This window comes from Geotrypetes seraphini, chromosome 2 (assembly GCF_902459505.1).
Source record: "Geotrypetes seraphini chromosome 2, aGeoSer1.1, whole genome shotgun sequence".
Classification (NCBI taxonomy): Eukaryota; Metazoa; Chordata; class Amphibia; order Gymnophiona; family Dermophiidae; genus Geotrypetes; species Geotrypetes seraphini.
In genome coordinates, this window is record NC_047085.1 from 345,243,141 (window position 1) to 345,266,972 (window position 23,832).

The 23,832-nt window shown below is 45.2% G+C and overlaps 1 protein-coding gene and 1 long non-coding RNA gene across 7 annotated transcripts in view; one reads left to right on the forward strand and one right to left on the reverse strand.

The window, feature by feature from the left end:
* Positions 1–5,134: 5,134 nt before the first annotated feature.
* LOC117353868 overlaps positions 5,135–23,832 on the forward strand; it is a 44,277-nt gene continuing 25,579 nt past the window's right edge. Inside the window, exons 1-2 of one of the 3 annotated variants that reach the window (XR_004538051.1) lie at positions 5,135–5,245; positions 16,850–16,972. This is a non-coding gene — a long non-coding RNA (uncharacterized LOC117353868). Of the gene's footprint in view, positions 5,246–16,653; positions 16,765–16,849; positions 16,973–23,832 lie in introns of those variants that run through there. The other 2 variants (XR_004538052.1, XR_004538053.1) reach the window with 2 other exon arrangements.
* Positions 11,332–23,832, reverse strand: part of LARS2 (leucyl-tRNA synthetase 2, mitochondrial) — a 201,403-nt gene continuing 188,902 nt past the window's right edge. For all 4 annotated transcript variants that reach the window (XM_033930320.1, XM_033930317.1, XM_033930318.1 and 1 more), the window contains one exon: positions 11,332–12,849. In XM_033930320.1, coding sequence (XP_033786211.1) covers positions 12,673–12,849 — 177 coding nt within the window. In that variant the 3' untranslated portion in view covers positions 11,332–12,672. The remainder of the gene's footprint in view (positions 12,850–23,832) is intronic.

The following is a 23,832-nucleotide window of genomic DNA, read 5'->3' on the forward strand; positions in this document are numbered from 1 at the left end:
CCATGCAATGCTCACACTCTCCTTCTCCCCCACACCACACTTGTGCCTTCCCTTCCCCCCCGTACCTCTTTAAATCTTTGTCAACACGAGCAAATTCTCCAGTCTACTGCTCACAACAGCCTGGTTCCCTCTGAAATCACTTCCTGGTTGTGGGGCCAGGAAATGACATCAGAGGGAATGCCAGTGTGAGCAGCAGGCTGGAGAACTTGCTCGCTCTAGTGAAGATTTAAAGAGGTACTTGGTGGGAGGGAGGGAGGATGCAAGTGTGGCCTGGGGAAGTAGAAAAGGAGCAGGGGGTGGAGACAGGGCCGGATGAAAGGGTAGGCCCAGAAGGCACGTGCCTAGGGCCCAGAATTGTCAGGGGGGCCTCAGGGCTGGCATTAGGGGGGAACAAACAGGGCAGCTGCCCTTGGCCCAACAGATCCAGGGGGCCCCGCGGTCTGAACTTCTTTGTTAAATTCCTAAATTGTCCTTTTCAGAGGGGTCCCGACACGGCAGCTGTTCTCACAAGCTGCCGGTGGCTGCCCCAAAGTTTTCCCTCTGCCGTGATCTGCCCTGTCAGAAACGGGAAGTTGCGGCAGAGGGAAAACTTCAGGGCAGCCGCCGGCAGCTTGTGAGAACAGTTGCCGTGTCGGGACCCCTCTGAAAATAACAATTTTAGCTTTGGGGGAGAAGCGATCTCTTGCCTTGCCTCCTCCCCCCATACTCTTCAGCTTTCCCTCCCCTGCTGGCCGGAACTCATCATCTTCCCCCCTGCTCAGCTGTATTAGCAGGCATGGCCAGTGTTTGGGAGGAGCAAGGAGAGCAGCTGCCCTGGGCCCTTGCCTTCTATTTTGGGCCGCAATGGTTGACTGCTTTCTCCCTGTTTCCCCGATGCGGCAGCCCACAAACCTTCCTCCCTCCCTCCCCCACCCCTCCCAATGTCAGAATTGACGGCGGAGAGGAAGTTCCTGGCCAGCCCTGGAACTTCCTCTCCGATGTCAGAATTGACGTCGGGCGGGAAGGCTTGTGGGCCCGTCGCATCGGGAAAGCAGGGAGAAATCATGGTGGTGGCTTGGCGTGGCTTGGCGAAATCAGCAGCAGCGGTGGTGGCCGCGGGGGGCGGGGCAAAGAGAGAGAAATAAAGAAAGGGGAGGGGGCATGAAGAAAGAAAGAAAGCCTGAAAGAAATAAAGAAAGGGAGGGGGCAGGGAGAGAGAAAAAGAAAGTTTAAAGTTGGAGGAGGGAATTGAGTATGTTGGGTGGAGAGAGGAAGAAAAAGTTGGACTCATGGAGGGACAGAAAGAGAGATGTTGGTTGGGATGAAGTCTGGAGGAAAGGAAACATGCAGGAGGAAGAAAGAAAGAATACACAGTCAGAAGGAAGTGCAACCAGAGACTCATGAAATCACCAGACAACAAAGGTAGGAAAAATGATTTTATTTTCAATAGTGATCAAAATGTGTCAGTTTCTTCAAATTTACATCTGCTTTATTTATATTTTTCAGAGTATTAGGGGGCTATGTGTCATTGTTTCTGTGGTTTTCACTGTATGCAGTTTGGCTTCTAGGCGGTTCAATTTAACCTTCATCTACATATTTATATTTTTAGTTTGTGATTACTTATTCCATACTGGGTGAGGGTGTATCTGTGTTCCATGTGTATGAAAGACATGGTTTTCTGTTAGCGTTGACTAGCCTTGTTTGGCGAAATGCATTGGGCATGGTTCTTGGGAGCACCTTGAATAAACCTGAATCTCCTTATTGTCTGCCAATCTTTTGTTTCATGTTTGGTGGACTGCTTGGCTTGTTGTTTTCGTTACAAGTTAACATACATGGAGTGTACTAGAGGAGTTACAGATGTGGTATTGAGAGGCATTGTAAACTTGGTTATTAATATAGACTTATATTTCGGATAGTATTACTGCTTTACAATATATCTGAACACTTTTATATAGGTATGGAAAGGGTTCAGAGTTAAAGTCCTGGGTAAGTAGGTGGGAAGGGATGGAAGGGGAATTTGTTCAGAGATGTTTGGGGGTGGCATAGAAGAAAAACTGTGCACTGGTATGCTAATTTTTGTTTTGAATTAAAAAAAAAAAGAAAGAAAGAAAGAAAGAAATACAAGTGGAAATAAAGAAATAAGAAAACAGATAAATGGGGGCGGGGCAAGGCCAGGGGGGCCCAGTGTACTTGTGTGCCTAGGGGCCCTTGAAGAATTAATCCTGCCCTAGTTGGAGAGGAGGGTGCAGGGGGCACCCCCCCCCCGCACCTCTTACCCTCGCTAGCCACTGGTTGTAGCCATTCTAGTTTGCAAGTTATTTCAGCGTTTGATAAACAAAATAGTTCTTGGTGGCTTTTACTGAGAATCCTATACAAAAGCATTACAAGGAACTCATTAGTATTAAAAATGAACACTATGCAATGCAGAGCAAGGAATGGCTACTTTTCAGCATGCAAAATTTCCTGGCAGGAGTGGGTAGAGCGCAAGAGTGGCTATAGGCGTGGGACACAAAACACAGCAGAACAGCTGCGCCCAAAATCCCCCTCCCCCTCCCCCTCCCAAAAGACTGCTGAACTTCTGCCAGCTTCAGTTGCAACTGGAAGTTTGTTTTTATTCTTTCTTTTTTTGCCCTTGCTACAGCTTGTCTCTTGTTTGGAGCTCCAGCAATCATAACTTTGCACACGGCGAACCTCAATTCATATCCAGACTCTTGATACCTTATAATACACAACGTTCACTTCGTTCCACTAACCAAAATCTTCTTTCAGTTCCTTCCCTGAAAATCATTGGTACAAGAAGGGCTGACATTTTTTCTGTAATAGGTCCCCAATGGTGGAATGCCCTTCCCCAATATATTCGTAACGAAAAAGATATTTTAGCATTTAAAAAATCTTTAAAATCTTATTTATTTAGAGATGCCTTTAACATTTAAAACATTGCTTGTTTATAATTGCTGAGTTTTTAAGTCCCTTTACCTACTGTTATTTCCACTATTCTACCCCAAATGATAATTGTAACTTTTATCCTTTCCTTCCTAGCTATATGTTTGTTCAAGTTAATTGTCTATTATTAAATTGTGAACCTCTCTTTAATTATTATATTTTTGTTATGTACATCGCTTAGTGATTATAATAGGCGATTAATCAAATTCTGTTAATAAACTTGATAAACTTGATACTGGGCTTGCCTACCTCTCAGCTCTCGTGCGCAGGTGTCAGGCACAGCCCTTCCCATTTATCACTGATACTCAACATAAACAGAGTGCATATAATTTGCATGTTGTCTGTGTTGAGCTTCGCCCAGTAAATGAAAATCGCTCTGTAAACATGGTGTTTTTCGGGCAGTGCTGAGACTGCTGTGCATTTGCCCCTGATTTTCCTGTCCATGCCTGAGCCAATCAGTGCTCAAGCCTTTGACAAGAAGAGTTAGCACGGGACCTTTTTGACAGCTCACAGCAGTCGGTAGTTTTTTGCAGCTAGGGCAGGGGTTTCTCTGAGCGATGGAGCCTTGTTTTAATACCAGCAAGCTTATTAGCATAGGACTTTCAGTCACTGCTTCCATGCATACTAAAGTAGTGACAGTTTCATTTAGACTGGCTAAAACCAGTCTATATTAAACTTTGCCAGCACAGTAGGCTTTGTGCATCTGAGGTATGTAAGTCATTATTGGGGGATGCAGGAGGCAGAGTGGATAGGATAGAAGCATTTTAAGAGCTGGAAGATTAACCTTTTAGGGGGGGGGAAGTGTTAAGAAATAATTGATTTGACTCCTGTGACTGGATCATTTGGTATCTGAATGTTACTAAACAATTAACATTAGAGCTTCAGTAACTTGAGCAAAGTAGGAAGTGCAGGCTCAGTGGGTGTAAAAGACAGAAGTGGATGTGAGATGACTGCTTTTTCTGAAGGGTTTGAGAATTCAACAAGGTAAAAGATACAAACTGCTCCCCAGGGAAATAAAAATACAACACATCTTGTTAATTCTCAGCTAATCACGATTGATGACTAAGCTGGTAGATACTTTTCTCAGTCTCCAAAGGACAATCACTGAATCTCTTTTGAAACGTACTACTGTTGCTTATTTTGCATATCAATTTCCCATCAGGCAATACTGCAAACTTCCCTTGCTTAAAATCTTGATTAAATCTAATTTTCAGATGTCACAGTTTATTTTATTTGCAATACACACATAAGCAAGTAAATAAAAAAAGGCTGTAATGATTTGTAGTGATAACTTTACCAATCACCCATACTGAAAAATATCCTGAATCCTGGGATCATATATACTTTTTGCAAGAAGTGTGAATAGTGGCTGGTCCGATGGCAGTGGTTGCTACAATTAATTGAGTACAGCCAGTTACAGATTTATTTGTTCTTTGTCCCTCCCACTGCTTCTCTTGACTAGTCTTTTTCTTCTTGAAGGCAGATATTAAATTCTGATTGGTAGCCTATCACAGTGTTTTCCAACTTCTTCAAGCCATGTACTCCCCAAATAGAGAATGACAAGGTGACAGAATTTGTCCCTGTCACACAGATAACTACCAAAAACCATCCTTATGTCATTTTTTTAAGGAGAGAGGGAAGAATCAGAGTATGAATGGGCACAACAACAGCCCCTCAAGCCTTGCATTGAAGAATGCATTGAAGGACTGAGGTTGAGATAGACACTAAAGAAGTGTATTGCAAACTGTGTGCCTCCTGAGATTTCTGGTGTGCTGCGACACACTAGCGAGGAGGAGAGTCATCCATGCCTGCTGCCTGCCTACAGGACATGCCTCTTATGGCGAGAGGCATGTCCTTTAGGAAGTCAGCCGGCGTGGACGACTCTCCTCTTCTCCCTGCAAGACGGCAAAACGGGCCTCCGCGCATGCATGGACATTGACATGATGACATCACGTGCTCTGGGTGCCTTCTGGCTGGGGCACTACATTTAGTATGCTGCTGGCTGGAAAAGTTTGCAAGACACTGTACTAAAGACTGACATGGGATGGTTTCCCACTGTTTTCGACGGGGACAAATTCTGTCACTGTGTCATTCTCTATGCTAGATCAACAATATTTCAACCAAGTATCCCAGAGATCTGAGCAGCCAGCTTTGGCTCTCCTTCTGGTGTTACTTCCTGGTTAAGGAACCAGGAAATGACATCACAGGGAGAGCCAAGGCCAGCGAGAGCAGCAATCGTCTCTCCTGGCATTACTTTCTGGTCTGAGGCCGGCAAGAGCAGCAGGTAGGAGATGCTGTTCACTGCCAGCCAAGTTTTGAAGAGGTATGTGGGAGAGTACGGCAGAATAGTAGAGGGAGGGTGGACATGGGGAAAAGTGTGTGGGGGAGAGGCATGGGGATGCCGGGCGCTTCCCTTCCTCGCTAGAATCTTGACTGCAGCCTGCGCAAAAGGGGGAAGGGAGCAATGCCAAAATGCTCTCCAGTGGTGTGGCACATAGCCCTTGGGCATGTCTCGTATACCCTGGGGGTACGCATACCACGTGATGAGAAACACTGATCTATCAAACTAGTAAACAAGAAATTAGTTCCTCTGTATTTTGATGTGTACAAATAATTCTGTTTCATGCTTCTTATGCATCCTTCTCATTCACATTAGAACATAGTAAATGAAGGCAGATAAAGACCTGTGTGATCCATCCATTCTGCCCAGCAGTTACACACTCATCATCTAGTAATTATTAATTTTACTTGCTAAATTTCTCTATAAGATGTCCTCCCCTTCCCCCACAATAAGCACTCAGCTGATATGAATGTGGTATCAAATATGTATACTTGCTCCTGATCCATCTTGCTATTTACAGGATACAGACCTTAGAAGGCTTTCCATATTGCTCTACTGCTGGAGTCCAGCACTTTCTGTCTTGCCATATACGGGGCACAGACGGTAGAAGTTTATCCAACATTAGATTCGCTTCCCCACTGCTGGGGCTGCATTTAAGCATCACTCCTGTGTATCATAAATTAAATTATAGTTGTTGATCTGATGATCTTTTGAGTTTTATACTGATACTATCCTTTGTGTCTATTGCATACATTTTTTAACTCGTCACTGTTTTTACCTCTAACACCTCCCTCAGGGAGGGCATTCCAGGCATCCACCACCCTTGTCGTGAAAAAGTATTATCTCAGGAGAAGCAGGCCGCATATTCTCAGAGATGGGTGATGTCATCCATGGAGCCTGGTACAAACAGTGTAAAAGTGTACTGTCTCTTTAAACATCTTCAAAACTCTTGAGACCACCTGTACAATGTATGCGCTGGTGCCGACCGGCTCGAGGGACCATCAGTTCTTTGTTTTCTGCAGAGTTGAGAAAGTGTGGGTTTTTTCAGTCTTCAGAGCATGCCAAATTTTCTCTTTTGTGCGTCTAAGTTTGTATTTTCCTCATAATATTGTTCTTTTTTTTTTTTTTTTTTTTTAACTTTCAACATTTGGACCTTCTGGCCTGATGCAGTTTGTTTTCAGGTCAGGAGAGTCAACCCATTTTCAGGCTCTCACCTACTCGATCTCCCCAGGACCACTGAGTTCTTCGACTTAGCATCAGCAGTTTTTCCTTTGATGTCTAGGCCTTCTAATGGGTTCAAGCAATGCACCCAGTGCAGCATGACTAACTCAGGCACTGATCTGCACAACTGGTGCCTCCAATGTCTGGGACCTGACCACCGGGTTGAGTCTTGCAAGCTCTGCTCCCAGCTACAAAAAAGATCTTTGAAGGCCAGACAATTCCAGCATGAGAAATTTTTTGGGTCCTTGCCTGGATCATCAAAGATGCCAACTCATCTGATTTGGAAGCCCATAGTGGGGTATCTGCATCAAAGCTATCAATGTCAGCACCGGCATCAACAACCCACTCATCAGATTCGTCTCCCTTGCCTCCATCAAGGCATCTTCCAAAAAAGCAAAGTGAAAGCATGCTTCACCTACCCAGTAAGCATTAGTCTTCAAGGGCATCCACTCCAATCTTCGCATACTAAGCATCGATATCTAGAGATCTGCTCTCCTTCCCTGCAGGTGGTGTCGCCTTTGAGGCATGCACGTCTTCGAGGTCACCAACGCCTCAACACCCCTTGGCACCTACTGTACCAATGAACACCACAGTACCAGTGTCATCCATCCAGGACCAGGACATGGAACTTATACAGAGGGAGTTGGCTACTATGCTGCAAACCCAGACAGCTCATGCCACTACTGTGACACCACCAGTTCCAGCCCAGCCTGAGCATCGATCCTCAGGAGCCTCAAGGATCAGGTCACGCATTCCCCATCGGCACCGGTTGAGAACCAAGACCACCAAGTGTTGGAGCTCTTCTTCCCAGTCGAAGTTGGATCGACATTGTCAATGTTCTTGGAGCGTTTCCAGGTGCCCACTTCGTCGACACCACTGATGCTCATCTCACTCAAGCAGATATTGAGCACTGAAGCAGTCTGCCTTACCTCCAGGCACTGAGGAGTATGACTAGGATTTGTCACAATCTACCTACTCTGTCTGCTCTAACATTCAGCTAGAGTTTTATGGTCTCTCCTCAGATCCATCTCCATCACCACCTCAAAGGAGATCTCCCAAGTCCTTATCTTTTATTAGACAGATGAGTGAGGCTTTCCCTGTCAGAATGGAATCAGAGTTGGCACCTAGGGTAGAACTCTAAAATGTCTTGGACTATGAGAAGATTCCAAAAGATTGCCTGAAGTTACCCTTCCATAACCTCATGAAGGATGTGATGTTCAGGAATTGGGACTCCCCTTTCTTGTTCCAGTAGTTCCCAAAAAGCTGGATACCATGTACAGAGTACAATCTTGTCCAGGGTTTGATAAACCTCAATTGCAGCATCAGTCTCTCCTGGTGGAATCTGCACTGAATAAGTCTAGCAGATCTAGATCTTATGCTAGCATCCCTCCAGGAAGAGAGGGGAGAACCATAAACAAGTTTGGAAAATATCTGTTCCAGAATTCCATGCTTACCAGCCGCATTCTCATCTATAACTTCTATAAAATGTTTTACATGAAGTTATTGGCACAACTTTACAAGTTTGAAAATTTTTTGCCTTCAGACTAGCTTTCTGACTTCCAGCATGTTATAAAGAATCTCCTGGAAATGAGGAAGTTCATGGCTCACTCAGTTTTTAATACTTTTTGATCTAACTTACAGGACATTTATTTATGTATTTATTTAATTCATTTTCTATCCCAATCTCCCAAATAAGCTCAGAATGGGCTACAGGATAACATATATAATATACAGTTAATGTATTACAATTTTCATAGTTACAATACACATTTTTATCTTAACTCAGCATATACTTAGACACATACTGAGACACATAGCAATATACATTTCTTCGTAAATTATTGGATGTAGGCAGGGGAGTTAGGTGAAGATAAGTTTTAATTGCTTTCCTAAAGTTTGGGAACCCTTCAGGGGATCTGATCTATGGAGGCAGTTGATTCCAATGGCTTGGTATGAAGTGGGAATAGGAACGTCGTTTGGCTGTTTGCAGTTGAAGGGCATGACCTGGAGGCATTTTGAACGTAGTGGCCGGTTCAGGACATATGAAGGAAGCTTGGTTGTCATTTAGTCTGGTGCCATGTTGTGCAAGGATTTAAATGTTGTCTGGGTGGAGATTTTGCCCCCCCCCAACAAAAAGTGTTCCACTGCCTATGCTGAAGGGAATAGACTTAGTAGATAAAGACAGGTTATTCACCCTCTCCAAGGCAAGGAGAAAGAGAGAGCACTCTTTACAGTTGAAAGGGGGTAGATTCTGTACAAACGTAAGGAAGTTCTTCTTCACCCAGAGAGTGTTAGAAAACTGGAATGCTCTTCCGGAGTCGTTATAAGGGAAAACACCCTCCAGGGATTCAAGACAAAGTTGGACAAGTTCCTGCTAAACTGGAACGTATGCAGGTGAAGCTGGACTCATTTAGAGCACTGGTCTTTGACCTAAGGGCCATCGTATGAGCGGACTGCTGGGCATGATGGACTATTGGTCCATCATGTCCAGCAGCGGCAATTCATATGTTCTTATGTTTATAAATGCTGCACTGAAATCCAGTACCAACAGGAAGATATCATTACCTTATTCATGAGTTTCCAGCAGTCGTTAATGATGTTGAGAAGGATGGTTTCAATACTGTGGAATTTCCTGAATCCTGATTGGAATAGGGCTCCTTGTTTGTCAATGAAGGAATGTAATTGGTTGTGCACTGTTTTTTTCCAGAATCTTGGCGATGAAGGGGAGGTTAGAGACAGGTCTGAAGTTGCTAGGCATGTTAAGAGTCATGTGTGGTTTTTTCCCAAGATTGGTTTGATAACTTCTGACTTCCAGTTTTTGGGCACTAAGCCTGATTTTAGAGAGATGTTGATTAGAGGAAAGATGGTGTCTACAAAGGCATCTTTCATAGCCACTATGAGGTGTGATGGACAGGGGTCTAGGATGGAGCTTGAAAGGTGAAGTGTCTAGTATCTTGGTGATGTTATCGCAGGAAACAATTTAGAAGTGGGTTTGGTTCCCCGTTGTAGGTTTAATTATCTTGTCTGGGTTGTAAGGGGAAGATGTCTGTAATGTGCTGGAGTTGAGATGAGAGCGTATTTTGTCTACTTTGTCAGCAAGGTAGTCTGACAGTTTCACTGTTGAGTTTGGTGTTCAGGCTTTGGGTGTCTCCTTGCGATGTTGTAAGTATTTTGTTAGTTTTAAAAGGTTTTTTGATCTATTTGGGATCTTTAGTAGTTGTTGGGAGCAGTATATCTTTTTGGCCTCTAGGGTATTTGTTTATATTTTTTATGTAGTTTCTTCCAGTTGGACCTGTCACTGTTAAGCCTGGATTTGTACCATTTCTTTTCCATTTTTCTTAGTTCTATTTTCTTGGTTCTTAAGTTGTCGGTAAACCAGGGGGAGGTGTGTTTGTGGTGATAGCATTTGATCTCTTTGACTGGTGCTAGGCCTTCATATAGGGTTTTTACCTCTGTGTGCCAGCCCATGGCAGCCTTGTCAACAGATTCCGGATTGTGTTTTAATGTTCCTGCTAGGTTGGAAAGGCCTGTGGAAAGACCTAAGTTGACAGTATCGTTGTTGTAAATCATCTTAAGTTGGGTTTGCTTCCTAGTTGATATTTGTTTCATTGTGTAGTTGTGGTTGAATGTGATCATATTGGACCAGGATACTGGTTTGGTCGAGCAGCCAGGGGTTCATGTAGTGAGCGATGTATCTTTTTGAATGAAGATCAGGTCAAGGATGTGACCTGCAGAATGAGTTGGCGTGGCTAAACTGCTGATATCCAGCAGCACTAGCCTGGACAGTGCCACTGAATATCACTACTAACTGCCCCTGTACATCTGGTTAGTGCTGAGTTGGTTTGTGGGCACAGCCTGGAATATTCATATTGCTAAATGGTTAAGCAAGCAGCTAAAGTAAAGACAGAAAAAAGGCTGTCCTAACTTTAGTTGTGGAACTAATTGGGCACTGGTCTGAATATTGGCTAGTGCTTGATTACCTCCCAAAAGTGGCCAAAGGGTTTCCTGGGATCCCTTGCTTCCCCTGATTACGATCTCCCCTCTCTCCCCCCCAAAAAAAGCAAGTAAGTTGAGACTAAGGGCTGGAGAGGCCATATTGAAAAAGGAGTCATGATGGGCAGGAGTGGGCATTACTCCTGCCCAGAGGATCCTGCTCCAGGGATCTCAAAGTCCCTCCTTGAGGGCCGCAATCCAGTCGGGTTTTCAGGATTTCCCCAATGAATTTGTATTGAAAGCAGTGCATGCACATAGATCTCATGCATATTCATTGGGGAAATCCTGAAAACCCGACTGGATTGCGGCCCTCAAGGAGGGACTTTGAGATCCCTGTGCTAGACCATCAGGGCATTAAAAAGTATGCCTGGGTGGCCTGTCAATTAGGAGTGGCCTAGTGATTAGAGCAGCTGCCTCAGCACCCTGTAGTTATGAGTTCGATTCTCACTGCAGCTCCTTGTAACTCTGGGCAAATCACTTAACATTTCGTTGCCCCGGGTACACAATAAGTACCTGTCTAAAATATGTAAACCGCTTTGATTATAACCATACAGAAAAAGCGGTATATCAAGTCTTGTCCCCTTTACAGAAGGGGGGAGAAGGTAGGGGACCTGGTCCTGGCTTACTGGAGAGGGATAGAGAGGCATCGTGATTGGGGGAGTGAGAGGAGGGGATTGGAGGTGGCCACCAAACTTGCTTCAACCCAAATTTGGTACAAAATGGATTCAACATAAAAGTAGTTTCCAATAAAATTGATTACCATTAATATGCCAAGACTGTATATCTTAATTTAGTATTTTTTTTACAATTTTACTTCTATTAAGTAATTGATCAAAGAAATCAGAGAAAAATTATTAATATTCCAATGTTTATTCAAGACACCTTGAAAGAAGCACAGGGCACATAACAGCATCGATTAACTTTCCTAACAGATGGAACAGCAATATTAAGGCCTGAAAAATTATGACCAAACACAGCTGTGCTATGCTTTAACCACCATCACTTAGTCCATACTAGAGAATGACACGGGGAAAAATTTTCCAGGCAGAGCTTACAGGAATGGGGCAGGAAAATAATTTTCCAGGATGGGAAAATGAGTTCCTGCTGGGACGGGGAGAAATTTGTCCCCGGGTCATTCTCTAGTTCAAACTTGAGCAATGGGTAAAATCTGTCTTTGGCAGGATTTTGCATGATCTTATACTTTGCTCTTCCTATCAGAACTTCTGCATTGTTAGGCAAGTCATGACAATAATGATAACAGCTCTTCCTTTGTTAGTTTAAACCATAATGACATTGCTTCTTTCTTTGTGGTTTGGGATAAAAAATTGGAGTCTACTCTCCATTAATTCCAGAAAGCATAATTATCTGCAGACAGTGTGACAGAAAAATCACCTCTGACTAATTGACAGGACAATTAAGAAATATCCAATCTGATTGATTACTAGAGAGTATTTCATGACAAAAGTTTTTGCGTTGCACTCTCAGCCATGTAAAACTATTTCAGAGCCAAGCTCCCTTCCTTAGCATAGATGACACTGGCTGAGAACTGCACAACTGTTACTTTGATAATGATTCCATACTAGGAAATTTATCCCCCCCAGTTTAAACATCAATACCCATAACCAAAAATCCATTTACTGTAACTGTTTTGGCTGTTCTAAAAGATGAATACAAAACCTTCTTGCACAAGGCTCTATGTTGTTCTCTCTCTCATGTGAAAGCCCATGTCAGGAAACTGGTTGTGCTGTGGTGTCATGTTTAGATATAACACAACCACCTGGAAGCTGTCACAAGCTGTGTCTGTAGTTGTAAGTGATAATCATTTAAGAAAGCCTTCCGTTTTCAAAAATGTCTGCATAATCTGCCCTTTGTATTTCCATTTTTTCTCTTTTTGCATCCATCTGGAACCACCAAAAGTTTAGGAGTCTAATTTCCTTCACAGATGACACCTACAGCCTGTGTAGACATCACATCCTTATATAGACTTCCTCTCCCAGATTATAGGGAAATGAATCTCAAGGGTGGCTTTTCATCATCTGTCTATAAATAAACAAACAAATTCTTCCTTTTCACACAATGCTGGTTTTTGTTCTTTTGTTTTGGTGCACCTAATTGGTGGAAGAATGTTTTGTTTGAAAGTACAAGTCATCTAGTGGTTGGAAAGGAGTGGCTTGGAATGCATTACTCAAAGTAGATCACTCCAGAAGGAAATTGATGAGGGCTTTTTGAGGGGAGAAAAAAGACTTTTTGATGGTCTGTCCTTGTAGATGTTTGCTTCCCAGCTCACTCTGAAGAACAAGCTTGTGCACTTCCTCAGCATCCTGGGCTACCTGCTGGGGCACACCCACTGAACCATAGTGTTTGTTGTTGATCTGCAAAAATCAGAACAAAAGAAATGACTGGTTACAAAGGTTGCAATTGAATTAAGATTCCTACCAGCATCTTATTTCTGCCCTGTACCCATCTCTTCCTCCCTCCCCTCTGTCCCCCACCACAGTTCAACATCAACATCTCTCCCTCCCCTCTGTCTGCATGGTCTAATATCTCGCCCTCTTGCATCCCTCCCCTCTTCTGCCTCCTCCTGGGTCCCAACATCTCTCCCTCTCTGCACTCCCTGCTTCCCAAGGTTGCAACATTGTTCTCTTTCTGCTCCCCTGCTTACCCCCAGGTCCCAATATCTCTTCCTTTCTGATCCCCACTTCCCCCCAGTCCCAACATAATTTCCTCCTTCCCCTAATATCTTCTAAGTTCCTTAGACAGCAGTGACAACACAACAAAGTCTATATGCTGCCTACTCCAGAGGCTCCTTCTGACCCTGCCTACATCTGATGGTATTTCCTGTTTCCTCAGAGGCAGGACGGGTCAGAGGGAGACTCTGCAGTAGGTATCAGGCAGCTTATAGATGTTGCTGTGTTGCGGCTGCTGTCTAAGGAACTTGGAAGGTACTGGGGGGAGAATAGAGGGAAGTGCATGTGGGGAAGATTAATTTTATTAGCTGTGATTAATTTTTTTAAAATCAAAACTAATAAATAATACATTAATTGCAGCATTAACCATGATTAACATGCTGCCCTACTAGCTACCGATACAAATATATAACATCATCTAGTGCAGCCTTCTTTCTCTCCAAGCAGATTCTAGCTTGCTGAGGTACCTCAGGATTATATTCTACCCCAGAGCAAGACATTCCTAAATCATTGTTCATTTTAATGATTTTCACGTTAAATGTTAATTTTATTTTTATTTTGGGTGGGAGGAAATATGAGGAATTGATGCAGAATAGGAAGGAAGTAATTAGAATGAGGAGAGCAAAAGAGGGAGAAAGAAATAGGAATGGAGAATTGGACAGGCAGGAGGATCAGTCATAAAAGAATAAGAGGGATGATTGGGGAAGGAATGAAGGGAAGGATCTGGGGCCAGGTGGGAGCGAGATGATCTGGGCCTGGGGCAGTGGCGTACCTAGCATATGTAAAATAGTAAACACTTTCAGTAATGGTTGATGCTGTAATGTCCTATAGGAAAGTGTTTACTATTTCATGCATTGTGTTTTCATGATATCTGGATCATTTGTGGGTACCTAGCATATGTGACACCTGGGGCCCATCATTTTTTGACACCCCCCATCCGTATGAAAAACATGATTTTTAGTAACAATCTACATGTCACACATGAGTACCTAGGAAAAGGTAGCATCTTACATATTTCAGTGAGCAGTACATCAATACACCCATTGTAAAACTAAACAAGCCAGACTAGTACAGATCAATCCTGCAGTTAATCCTAACAAAAAACCATGTCTTTCGAACACACAGAACACAGAAAACACCTTCGCCTAGTATGGAATGTCATCACAAACTAACCCCTCCCCCTTTTACAAAACTGTAGTGTGGATTTTAGCCACGGAGGTAACAGCTCTGACGCTCATAGAATTCTGAGCATCAGAGCTGCTACCACCACGACTGGTGCTAAAAAACGCTCCGCAGTTTTGTAAAAGGGGGGATAAAATAGAAATACATAGACAAAGGTTAAATTGAACCAGCAAAAAGCTGGACTCTGCATACAATGCAACACCACAGAAACAGTGACACATATCTCCTAAAGCAATAAATAAATAGAAAATTTTTGTTCTACCTTTATCTTCTCTGGTTTCTGCTTTCCTCATTTTCTTGTTACTTTCTTCCTTCCATCCACTGTCTGCTGTCTCTCTGCCCCTATATGGCATCTTCTCTTCTTCTATGCCCCTTCCAGAAGCTGTATGCCTCCCCCTTCCATCTTTCCTTTCACCCCCATTGGTCTGGCATCTCTCTCCTCTCCTTCCCTCTCCCACACCTCTCCTCTGCAATCCCTTTCCCTTTTTTCCTTCATTTTCCTTTTCAATTTATTTTCTGCATCCATCTAGATTATGTTCTTATTACCCTTTCATCAATTTCCTTTTTTACTGTCTACCTACAGCTCACCACCTCTTTCCCTTACCCCCTCCAGTATTTCCCTAACTCAATCCTTTCCCCCCCATCATGTGCCCTCCTTTTATTTATCCCCTCCTTCCATCGTATGCCCTCTTTCTGTACCCCTTCCATCTAGTACCTTCTCTTCTCTCTGTCCACTTCCATCGTCTGCTCCCCTCTTTCTCTCCTCCCATTTCCTTCCTGCATTTGCTCCCTTATCTTTCCCATCCGCACTTCCATCCAGCATAGGCTCCCCTCTAACCTCCCCACTACCATCCAATGTCTGCCCTTTCTCTCTCCATCCACCCCTCTTCAATCAGCATCTGCCCCCTTTCTTTTCCTCCAATCCAATTCCGTCCAGTATCCTTCCCCCTTATGTCTCTCTCCCCTTTCCCTGTTCATCAATTCTATCAGCACCACTCTTCCATACCACCCTGCCCCCTTTCTCTCTCTCCACTACTCTTCCATTCCAGCAGTCCTGCTCCTTTCCCGCAATGACTATAGCTGCTGGCTGCTGGACCACCCCACTCCAACATACTTGCACAGTCGGAAGCCATGTACTGGGAGATCCTGTGATGACTCGTCTGCAGGCTTTGCTCCAGAAGAAGTAAGTTACGTTGGAGGGGGTGGATCCAGCAGACGCAGGGAGTTGCGGCAAGGTCCCACGATGACTGCGTCTGCCAGGTCCACCCCCTCCGACGTAACTTACTTCTTCCAGAGCAAAGCCGACAGACGAGTCATCAGGGGACCTTCCTGCACCTCAGTGCAGCTGCCGACTCTGCTCCAGAGCAAGTACGTCAGAGGGGGCCCACCGGCAGCCGCGCTGAGGTGCAGGTCCTATTGCACAGTAGGGCAGGACGACCCAGACCTGGCTGGCTGTGCACCCTCCCTAAGGTGTGCACCCGGGGAGGACCACCGCCCCCCCCCCCCTGGTATGCCACTGGCCTGGGGAGAGGTTAAAGGGAGGAGCAAGATTTGGGACTAGGACAGATGCACAAGGAAAATCCAAGAGCAGGGTTGGGAGAAAGAGGGAAGAGAAGGATACAGTTTGAGCAAAGCAAGGAGGAACAGAAAAAGTCTGAGATTGGGGGATCTGGTATCTTGGAAGAGTAATAAAGCAAAAAGGAGAATACAAGGTTTAAAAAAAACCTCAAAAGAGGGAAGATCTAGAACCTTGGAGGGAGAGAAATTTATTTATTCATTAAATTGATATATTTACCACTTTTTGAAGGTATGGCAAAGTGTGCTATAATATCTACACAATATGCAATAAACCATTGTAATAGACAATACTGGGTGTAAAATGTAATACATAGTGACACAGGAAAGTTCCTGAGCCTGTTGGGGTTAGCATAAAGAAACCTGTTCCTGGGGTTAGGCAGGAAAAAATAAAGTAATTTTCTGACCACCTTAGACCTGTGCCACAACTCAGAACACGGAATAGAATAAATACATCTACTAACATGAACAAAGGTTACACCACTGAGCAGCCACTATCCCATTTATGTTTACCTAGTCCTGGGATTAGGAGGGCTACGCCAGAATCAGGAGGAACTATTTATTAAGCATTGTGTCAAAGTTCCTAGAGTTGCTGTTAAGCAGGTTACACCTGATGGCAAGCAGGGGACTGATTGGTTTGCAGCAGCACACTGCAAACAGCAGCAGTCAAAAAACATCAAGGAACAGCCCACACCTGTTCCACGTTTCCTTAGCCCCAGTAAATGGAGGTATGAGAGAGTAACTAGAGAGCAGCAGAACAGCAACAACAGTTGCACAGAATGGAGTGAGAAGTAGAAACCTATTCCAAGAGAAAAGAGGAAACCAGAACTGCCCAAAAGATAGGTCAGGCAAGTTCCAGAATACAGTATATCTGTAATTACCCAGAAATTGAAATGCAAGTGGCTTATCTATCTGACTTTTCTGATAGGAAGGAACTTGTGGAACCAGAGTCGTTTATGGAGCTGGGGGAAGCTAATGTTGAAGAGATAGATTACCAAATGGAAACTGACTGTGACGATACTAAACTTTGAAAGCTAACATTTGAATTCAGGTATGCCAGCGTACCTAAACTGCTGATGGCAGAAACTCCACGACACTGTGTTTGATTAACAGTTTGGTGCAAGCTGCCTGAAGAAAGAAAAGCTTATCCTGTTATGTGACTTAGAACACTAGAATTGTTTGTTCTTTTCCCAACTGTTGGGGGAGAAAATTAAGGGAAGAAAATTTTTTTTTCTAATTGTTCTTTTTTAAAAATTGTTGTGCCAATTTGAATGATGCAGCAGAGCAGTGAACTTTAAGAATGCTTCTAAAGAGGGTCCTATTGGGGAGGGGCCACCTCCAGTGGTCAATTTAAAGAAAGGGGTCCCTGTAAAGTATAAAAATGTCTTAAAAGTCTGAAAATAAAATATAAACTCACACTTACAAATCATCCTCTGACCTAAGAACTTTTAAAGAAATTTTTGTAGCAAATCATCATGGAGAGTACCTGTCCATTAACTTCTCTCTGCCTCTGTCTCCAAACAATGGCCAAACACTGTAGTTAAAACAATGTTCATCCACCTCAATGTGATGAAGGTCATTAGTTTTACAGCAGCCAATAAGGAATTCTTCAGCGTAACAGCCACTGGATACGCACTATCTTAATTTCCTTAGTAGCAGTGCTGCACTGAAATAACCTTCTTGTTCAGAAAATACAAAAATTGCCAGTTTTGTGAAACCAGAAGTTACATCAAGGAAGGGCACGTTGACTAAAGGAAGGCCTCAGAAGAGGCCTCTGAAGATTTTTCAGCATGGCATGGCACTGCTGGTTCATTTGGATAGTAGGCATGAGGGGAGTTGGGAAGGAGACGCTGACCCGTGGTGGGGGATGTTGCCTGCTATCGCTGTACTTGTGTGTGTGTGTGGGGGGGGAGAGGTGCTGTCTGGCTGGCTCAAGAACTGGAGCTGAAGGGCAGTGCTGGATCTGGACTGGAAGGAAGAGAGGTGTTGGACCCATGGGGGGGGGGGTTGGGGCTGGAGGGTTGGGCGAGAGGTACTGGACTTATGTGGAGGGGGATTGGAGCTGAAGGGAAGAGAGGTTCTAGACCTAAGGCTGTGAACTGGAGGGAAGGCAGAGGTACTGGATTTGTGGCTCAGCTGGAGCTAGAGGGAAGGGAGAGAGGTGCTGGATCCTTGGAGAGTGTTAAGAGAAGGGATAGAGGTACTGGATCACAGTGGGGAGGCCTGGAGGGAAGGGTAAGTTAGGTGTTCAATCCATGGGAGAAGTGCTGAGGGAAGAGAGAGAGGTGCTGGACATGCAGGGAGGAGGAAAGGGAAGGAAAAGAGATGCTGAACCAAGGGGATGAAAGGAGTGAAATATTTTAACACAGTAGAGGGAGGGAGGAAAAGAGGGTAAGAGACAGTTTAGTGTAAGGGAGTAAGAGGGGAAAAGCTGAACACAGGGAAATATACGAAAAGAGAGGAGATGGTGGGCATGGATGGGAGCATAAGGACAGGGACACAAAGGGGAATGCTGCATGGGAGTGGTATATGGACTTAGTCAGTGGGGCAATTCCAGACATAGGAGGGTATATGGACACAGAAGATGGCTGGACATGAGGGAGAAGAGGAACGCAGAAGAGAGATGTTGAACTTGGGAGGGGGGCATAAGAGGATTGACACTGGGCACGGGGGGATAGGGACACAGAATAGTGTTGATGAAGGCAGGGAGATGGGCACAGGGGAACTACTAGAAAGAGAAGTATAGGAGACAGAGAAGGGAAATGCTGAACATGGGGAAAAAAAACATACACAGAGATTGAAGATGAATGGTGAGCACGGAGAAAGAAGACATGTCAAATAGTCATGAGACCTTGGCGAGTGAGTTAAGAGTAGACAGAAGGAAACAGAAACCAGAGCCTGAGACCAATGTGATGTGAAGAATAAAATGACCAGACAACAAAAGGTAGAGAAAAATAATTTTATTTTCTATTTTGTGATTAGAATATATCAGATGTGAAATATGCATCCTACTAGAGCTGGTGTTAGACATAACTGGGGAATGCAAAGCACAGGCCATGCTTCTTTAACTTCCAGTTGGCTTAGGGCTTCTCTGACCAGGGGGCAGTTGCCCTAGTTGCATTACGCTAACACTATTCCTGCCATGTGTGACTGAAGTATTCTGTTAGCTCGATTTTTCTATGTAGCATAGTAATTTGACTTCCATTTTCTCGATAGTGGAGGGAATATATGTGAGGGGGAGAAGACAGTGGTTTTGCTGATCCTTGCTCTGTATTATTTGTGATTTATAAAATGACAATTGTACAGAATATTGTGTCTTTTTATACTTTAATAAAATAAATTCAATATAAAATCATAATTATCCCAGGACAAGCAGGCAGCATATTCTTGACTGATGGGTGACGGCACCGACGGAGCCCCGGTACGGACAATTTTAGAGTGATTGTACTCTAAGAACTTGGAAAGTTCTAGCAGGCCGCACCGCGCACGTGCGAGTGCCTTCCTGCCCAACAGAGGCGCGCGGTCCCCAGTTTCTTAGTTTCCGCGGAGCTAAGAAGACGCACTTTCAACGTCTGTTGAAAATTTTTTCTCTAACGCCTTCCCGCTCGCGTAAACTTTTTCAGTATTTTTTCCCTTCTTTACTTATTTTCTTTAAAAAAAAAAAAAAAAAAAACAGAGAAGAATTTTCTTTTCTTTTTTTCTCATTTTTTCGTGTTCGCCCCGGCGGGGCCTGCTGCCACCATCGAGGCCTCGGCCTTCAATTTGGCAGAAGCCGTTTTTATGTTCATGCCCCCCAACCCGGTTTTAAGAAGTGCCAGCGGTGCGCGAGGCCCATTTCTCTCACCGACCCGCACAACTGGTGCTTACAGTGCCTCGGTCCTGACCATCAGGCGTCCACCTGCACCCGCTGTGCCACTCTGAAAAAGAGAACTCTTAAAAACCGCCAAATTCAACAGCGGTTATTGTTTGGTACTGAGATGTCGGATTCAGCGGTACCGACTCCGGCCCCGATGCAGTCGGCACCTACCTCATCGACACCGCGCGATACCGCGCCGGCGTCAAATTCCTCAGGTAAGCCGGCTAAGAAGCCTTCCCCGCTGGAGCGCCCTCCGGTCTCAGTGGCAGTGAGCCCAATCCTGCCGACCTCGAGGCGCCCACGGAAGTGCTCCGCTCCGATTGAGGTTAGCCCTTCGACCTCGGGTTCCTCTTCGGAGTGTAGAGCGGCACCAAAGGTACCGCAGAAGAAAAAAGCGGTACTGGTGCCTTCACTGGATGAGCGAATTGCCGCTGTCCTGCAAGTTCAGCTTAAAGAGCAATTGCAGCAGCTCCTGCCTGCTCTTCTGACACCGAGCCTTCCAGTCCCGGTCCGAGCTACCGGTACCGACAGTGGAACAGCCTCTTTTATCGGCATCCACTTTGTCGGTACCAGTACAAACAGCTTCCTCGGTATCCATGCCAGTTTTAGCTCCAGAACCGAGGTCTTTACACCAGGCGGTGCAAACTTCGGCACCGGCACACCCGATTACATCTCCCGATACCGTTTCACAGAGGTCTGGTAAGTCGACTCATAAAACTCGACACCTAGAACCCTCCACACCGGAGTATCGGGACCGTAGTTTTCAGGTGAGGGACCCTGATCTGTGGGGTGATTCAGAGGAGCCGCTTCTCTCTGAGGGAGAGTGTTCGTCAGGGGACGAGGACCCTTCTGTATTAGATCCGTCCTCTAAGCCTGATGCATCTTTTTTTACCTCTTTTCTCAAAGAAATGTGCGACTCTCTCTCTATTCCCTTGGAGGCTGAATCCAAAAAATCCAAGGCATTTCTCGATGCACTGGACTTTGACCAGCCTCCAAGGGAATTCTTGAAATTGCCTCTCCATGATATTTTGCGAGAGACTTTCTATAAAAATCTAGAGACACCTTTGACCATTCCAGGAGCTCCTCGCAAACTGGACTCCTTGTATAAGGTCATACCTATTCCTGGCTTTGACAAACCGCAACTCCCCCATGAGTCTTTACTAGTGGAATCTACTTTAAAGAAATCCACGGGGGCTAGTGTGTACGCCTCTGTCCCTCCTGGCAGAGAAGGTAAGGCCATGGATAAGTTTGGCAAGCGGTTATATCAGAATGCGATGCTAGCTAATAGATCTGGGAACTATGCTTTTCATTTTTCGTTCTACCTTAAGCATCTCATTCAGAATTTGTCATCTTTTGAAAAATACCTCCCTGACCGTAAAAGATCTGCTTTTCGCCAAACTTCTTCATCGCTCTTACAACTCCATAAGTTCATGGTCAGATCGATCTATGACACCTTTGAGCTGACCTCTCGGGCCACGGCTATGTCGGTGGCCATGCGTCACCTGGCCTGGCTCAGAGTTTCAGAACTTGATGTCAATCATCAGGATCGACTGGCTAATGCACCTTGCCTGGGGGATGAGCTGTTTGGAGAATCCATGGACTCCACTACCCAAAAGCTCTCAGCTCATGAGACCAGGTGGGATACTCTTCTCAAAACAAAAAAGAAGACCCCACCTACCAGGCTTTTCGCCAGCAGTCGGCCTACCAGCATAGATTTGTGGCTCGTCCTTTACCACAGGCCCCGCAACAACCCAGGTGTCAAAGGCAACAACAGAGACAAGCTGCTAGACCAGCACAGCAGCAACAACAAGTGAAGCCTCCCCCTTCACAAAAATCCACTCAACCCTTTTGACTTGGTTCTCCAGGACATAGCCAGTCTCCCTCCTGCTGCCCACCGTCCGCAGCCCATAGGAGGACGCCTTACTCTTTTCATAAGCCATTGGGAAACCATCACCTCGGATCAGTGGGTCCTCAACATCATCCGCCACGGCTACTCTCTCAACTTTCAGACACTTCCTGCCCAAAGTCTACCAAGAGAGTCTGCTTCGAACACTCCTCAGGTTTCACTCCTTCTTCAGGAGGTTCAATCCCTCCTCCTTCTGAACGCCATAGAGGAAGTTCCTCTAGATCAAAAGGGGCAGGGATTCTACTCTCGTTATTTCCTAGTCCCCAAAAAAACAGGAGATCTCAGACCCATCCTAGATCTTCGCGATCTCAACAAATGCTTAGTCCAAGAGAAATTCAGAATGCTCTCTTTAGCCACTCTTTACCCTCTTCTCAATCAAGGCGACTGGCTATGTTTCCTCGATCTCAAAGAAGCATACACTCACATACCGATCAATCTGGCCTCCAGACAGTACCTACGCTTCATGATCAATCGTTGTCATTACCAGTACAAGGTACTACCCTTCGGTCTTGCCTCCTCTCCAAGAGTGTTCACCAAATGTCTGATTGTGGTGGCTGCTTTTCTGCGTTCCCACCACCTTCAGGTGTTTCCTTACCTGGACGATTGGTTGATAAAGGCCAATTCATCTCAAACAGTACTTCAGGCCACCAACCAGACCATCCTATTTCTACGTTTGCTGGGGTTCGAGATCAATCTACCCAAATCTCATCTCATCCCCACGCAGAGACTTCAATTCATTGGAGCAGTCTTGGACACAGTCCTCATGAGAGCGTTCCTGCCGTCCAACCGTCTTCAAACGCTTCAATCTCTATGTCAGCAGGTGCTTCCACAACGTTCCATCTCTGCCAAACAAATGATGATACTCTTGGGTCACATGGCCTCCACAGTTCATGTCACACCACTTGCACGTCTTCACCTGCGCACTCCTCAATGGACCCTAGCTACCCAGTGGTCCCAAGCGATGGATCCCTGCTCACGTCACATATCTGTCACATCATCTCTTCGTCAGTCTCTACAATGGTGGTTGATATCCTCAAATCTCTCCAGAGGTCTTCTGTTCCATCTACCTCCTCATCAACTTGTCATCACCACCGACGCCTCCCCTTATGCCTGGGGTGCTCATTTGAACGAGTTCCAAACTCAAGGACTTTGGACAGCTCAGGAAATGAAGCATCACATCAATTTCCTGGAACTCAGAGCAATGTTTTATGCCCTCAAGGCCTTCCAACATCTTCTCTTTCCTCAAGTCCTCCTGCTGTGCACAGACAATCAAGTTGCGATGTACTACATCAACAAGCAGGGTGGGACAGGCTCTCGCCTCTTGTGCCAAGAAGCCCAGAAGATTTGGGCTTGGGCCACAGATCACCATCTATTCCTGAAAGCTATCTACATTCAGGGAGAACAGAATTCCTTGGCGGACAAGCTCAGCAGAATTCTCCAGCCTCATGAGTGGACACTCGATCCTTTAACTCTACAGTCCATCTTCGCTCAGTGGGGCACTCCTCAGATAGACCTCTTTGCAGCTCCTCACAATCACCAGCTGCCCCTATTCTGCTCCAGACTCTACTCCCCTCACCGTCTGGCAGCGGATGCATTTCTCCTCGATTGATCCAATCTGTTCCTGTACGCTTTTCCTCCTCTGCCTCTCATGTTACGAACCTTTTTCAAGCTCAAGAGGGAACGAGCCACCATGATTCTGATTGCTCCACGGTGGCCCAGGCAACATTGGTTCTCCCTTCTACTTCAACTCAGTTCCAGGGAGCCTTTTCTTCTTCCACTGTTTCCTTTGCTGCTTACGCAACATCAGGAGACCCTTCTGCATCCCAACCTTCAGTCTCTGCACCTGACAGCTTGGTTTCTCTCGGGCTGACTTCTCATGATACTCTTTTGTCTCAGCCCGTTCGTTCCATTCTGGATGCCTCCAGGAAACCGGCCACTCTACAATGTTACCATCAGAAGTGGACACGTTTTTCTTCCTGGTGTCTTCTTCATCATCATGATCCCACTTCCCTTGCAGTGGAGACCTTGTTGGATTATCTTCTTTCTTTGTCTGACTCTGGCCTCAAGTCTACTTCAATCAGAGTCCACCTCAGTGCTATTGCTGCTTTTCATGAGCCAGTTCATGGAAAACTCCTCTCAGCTCATCCCT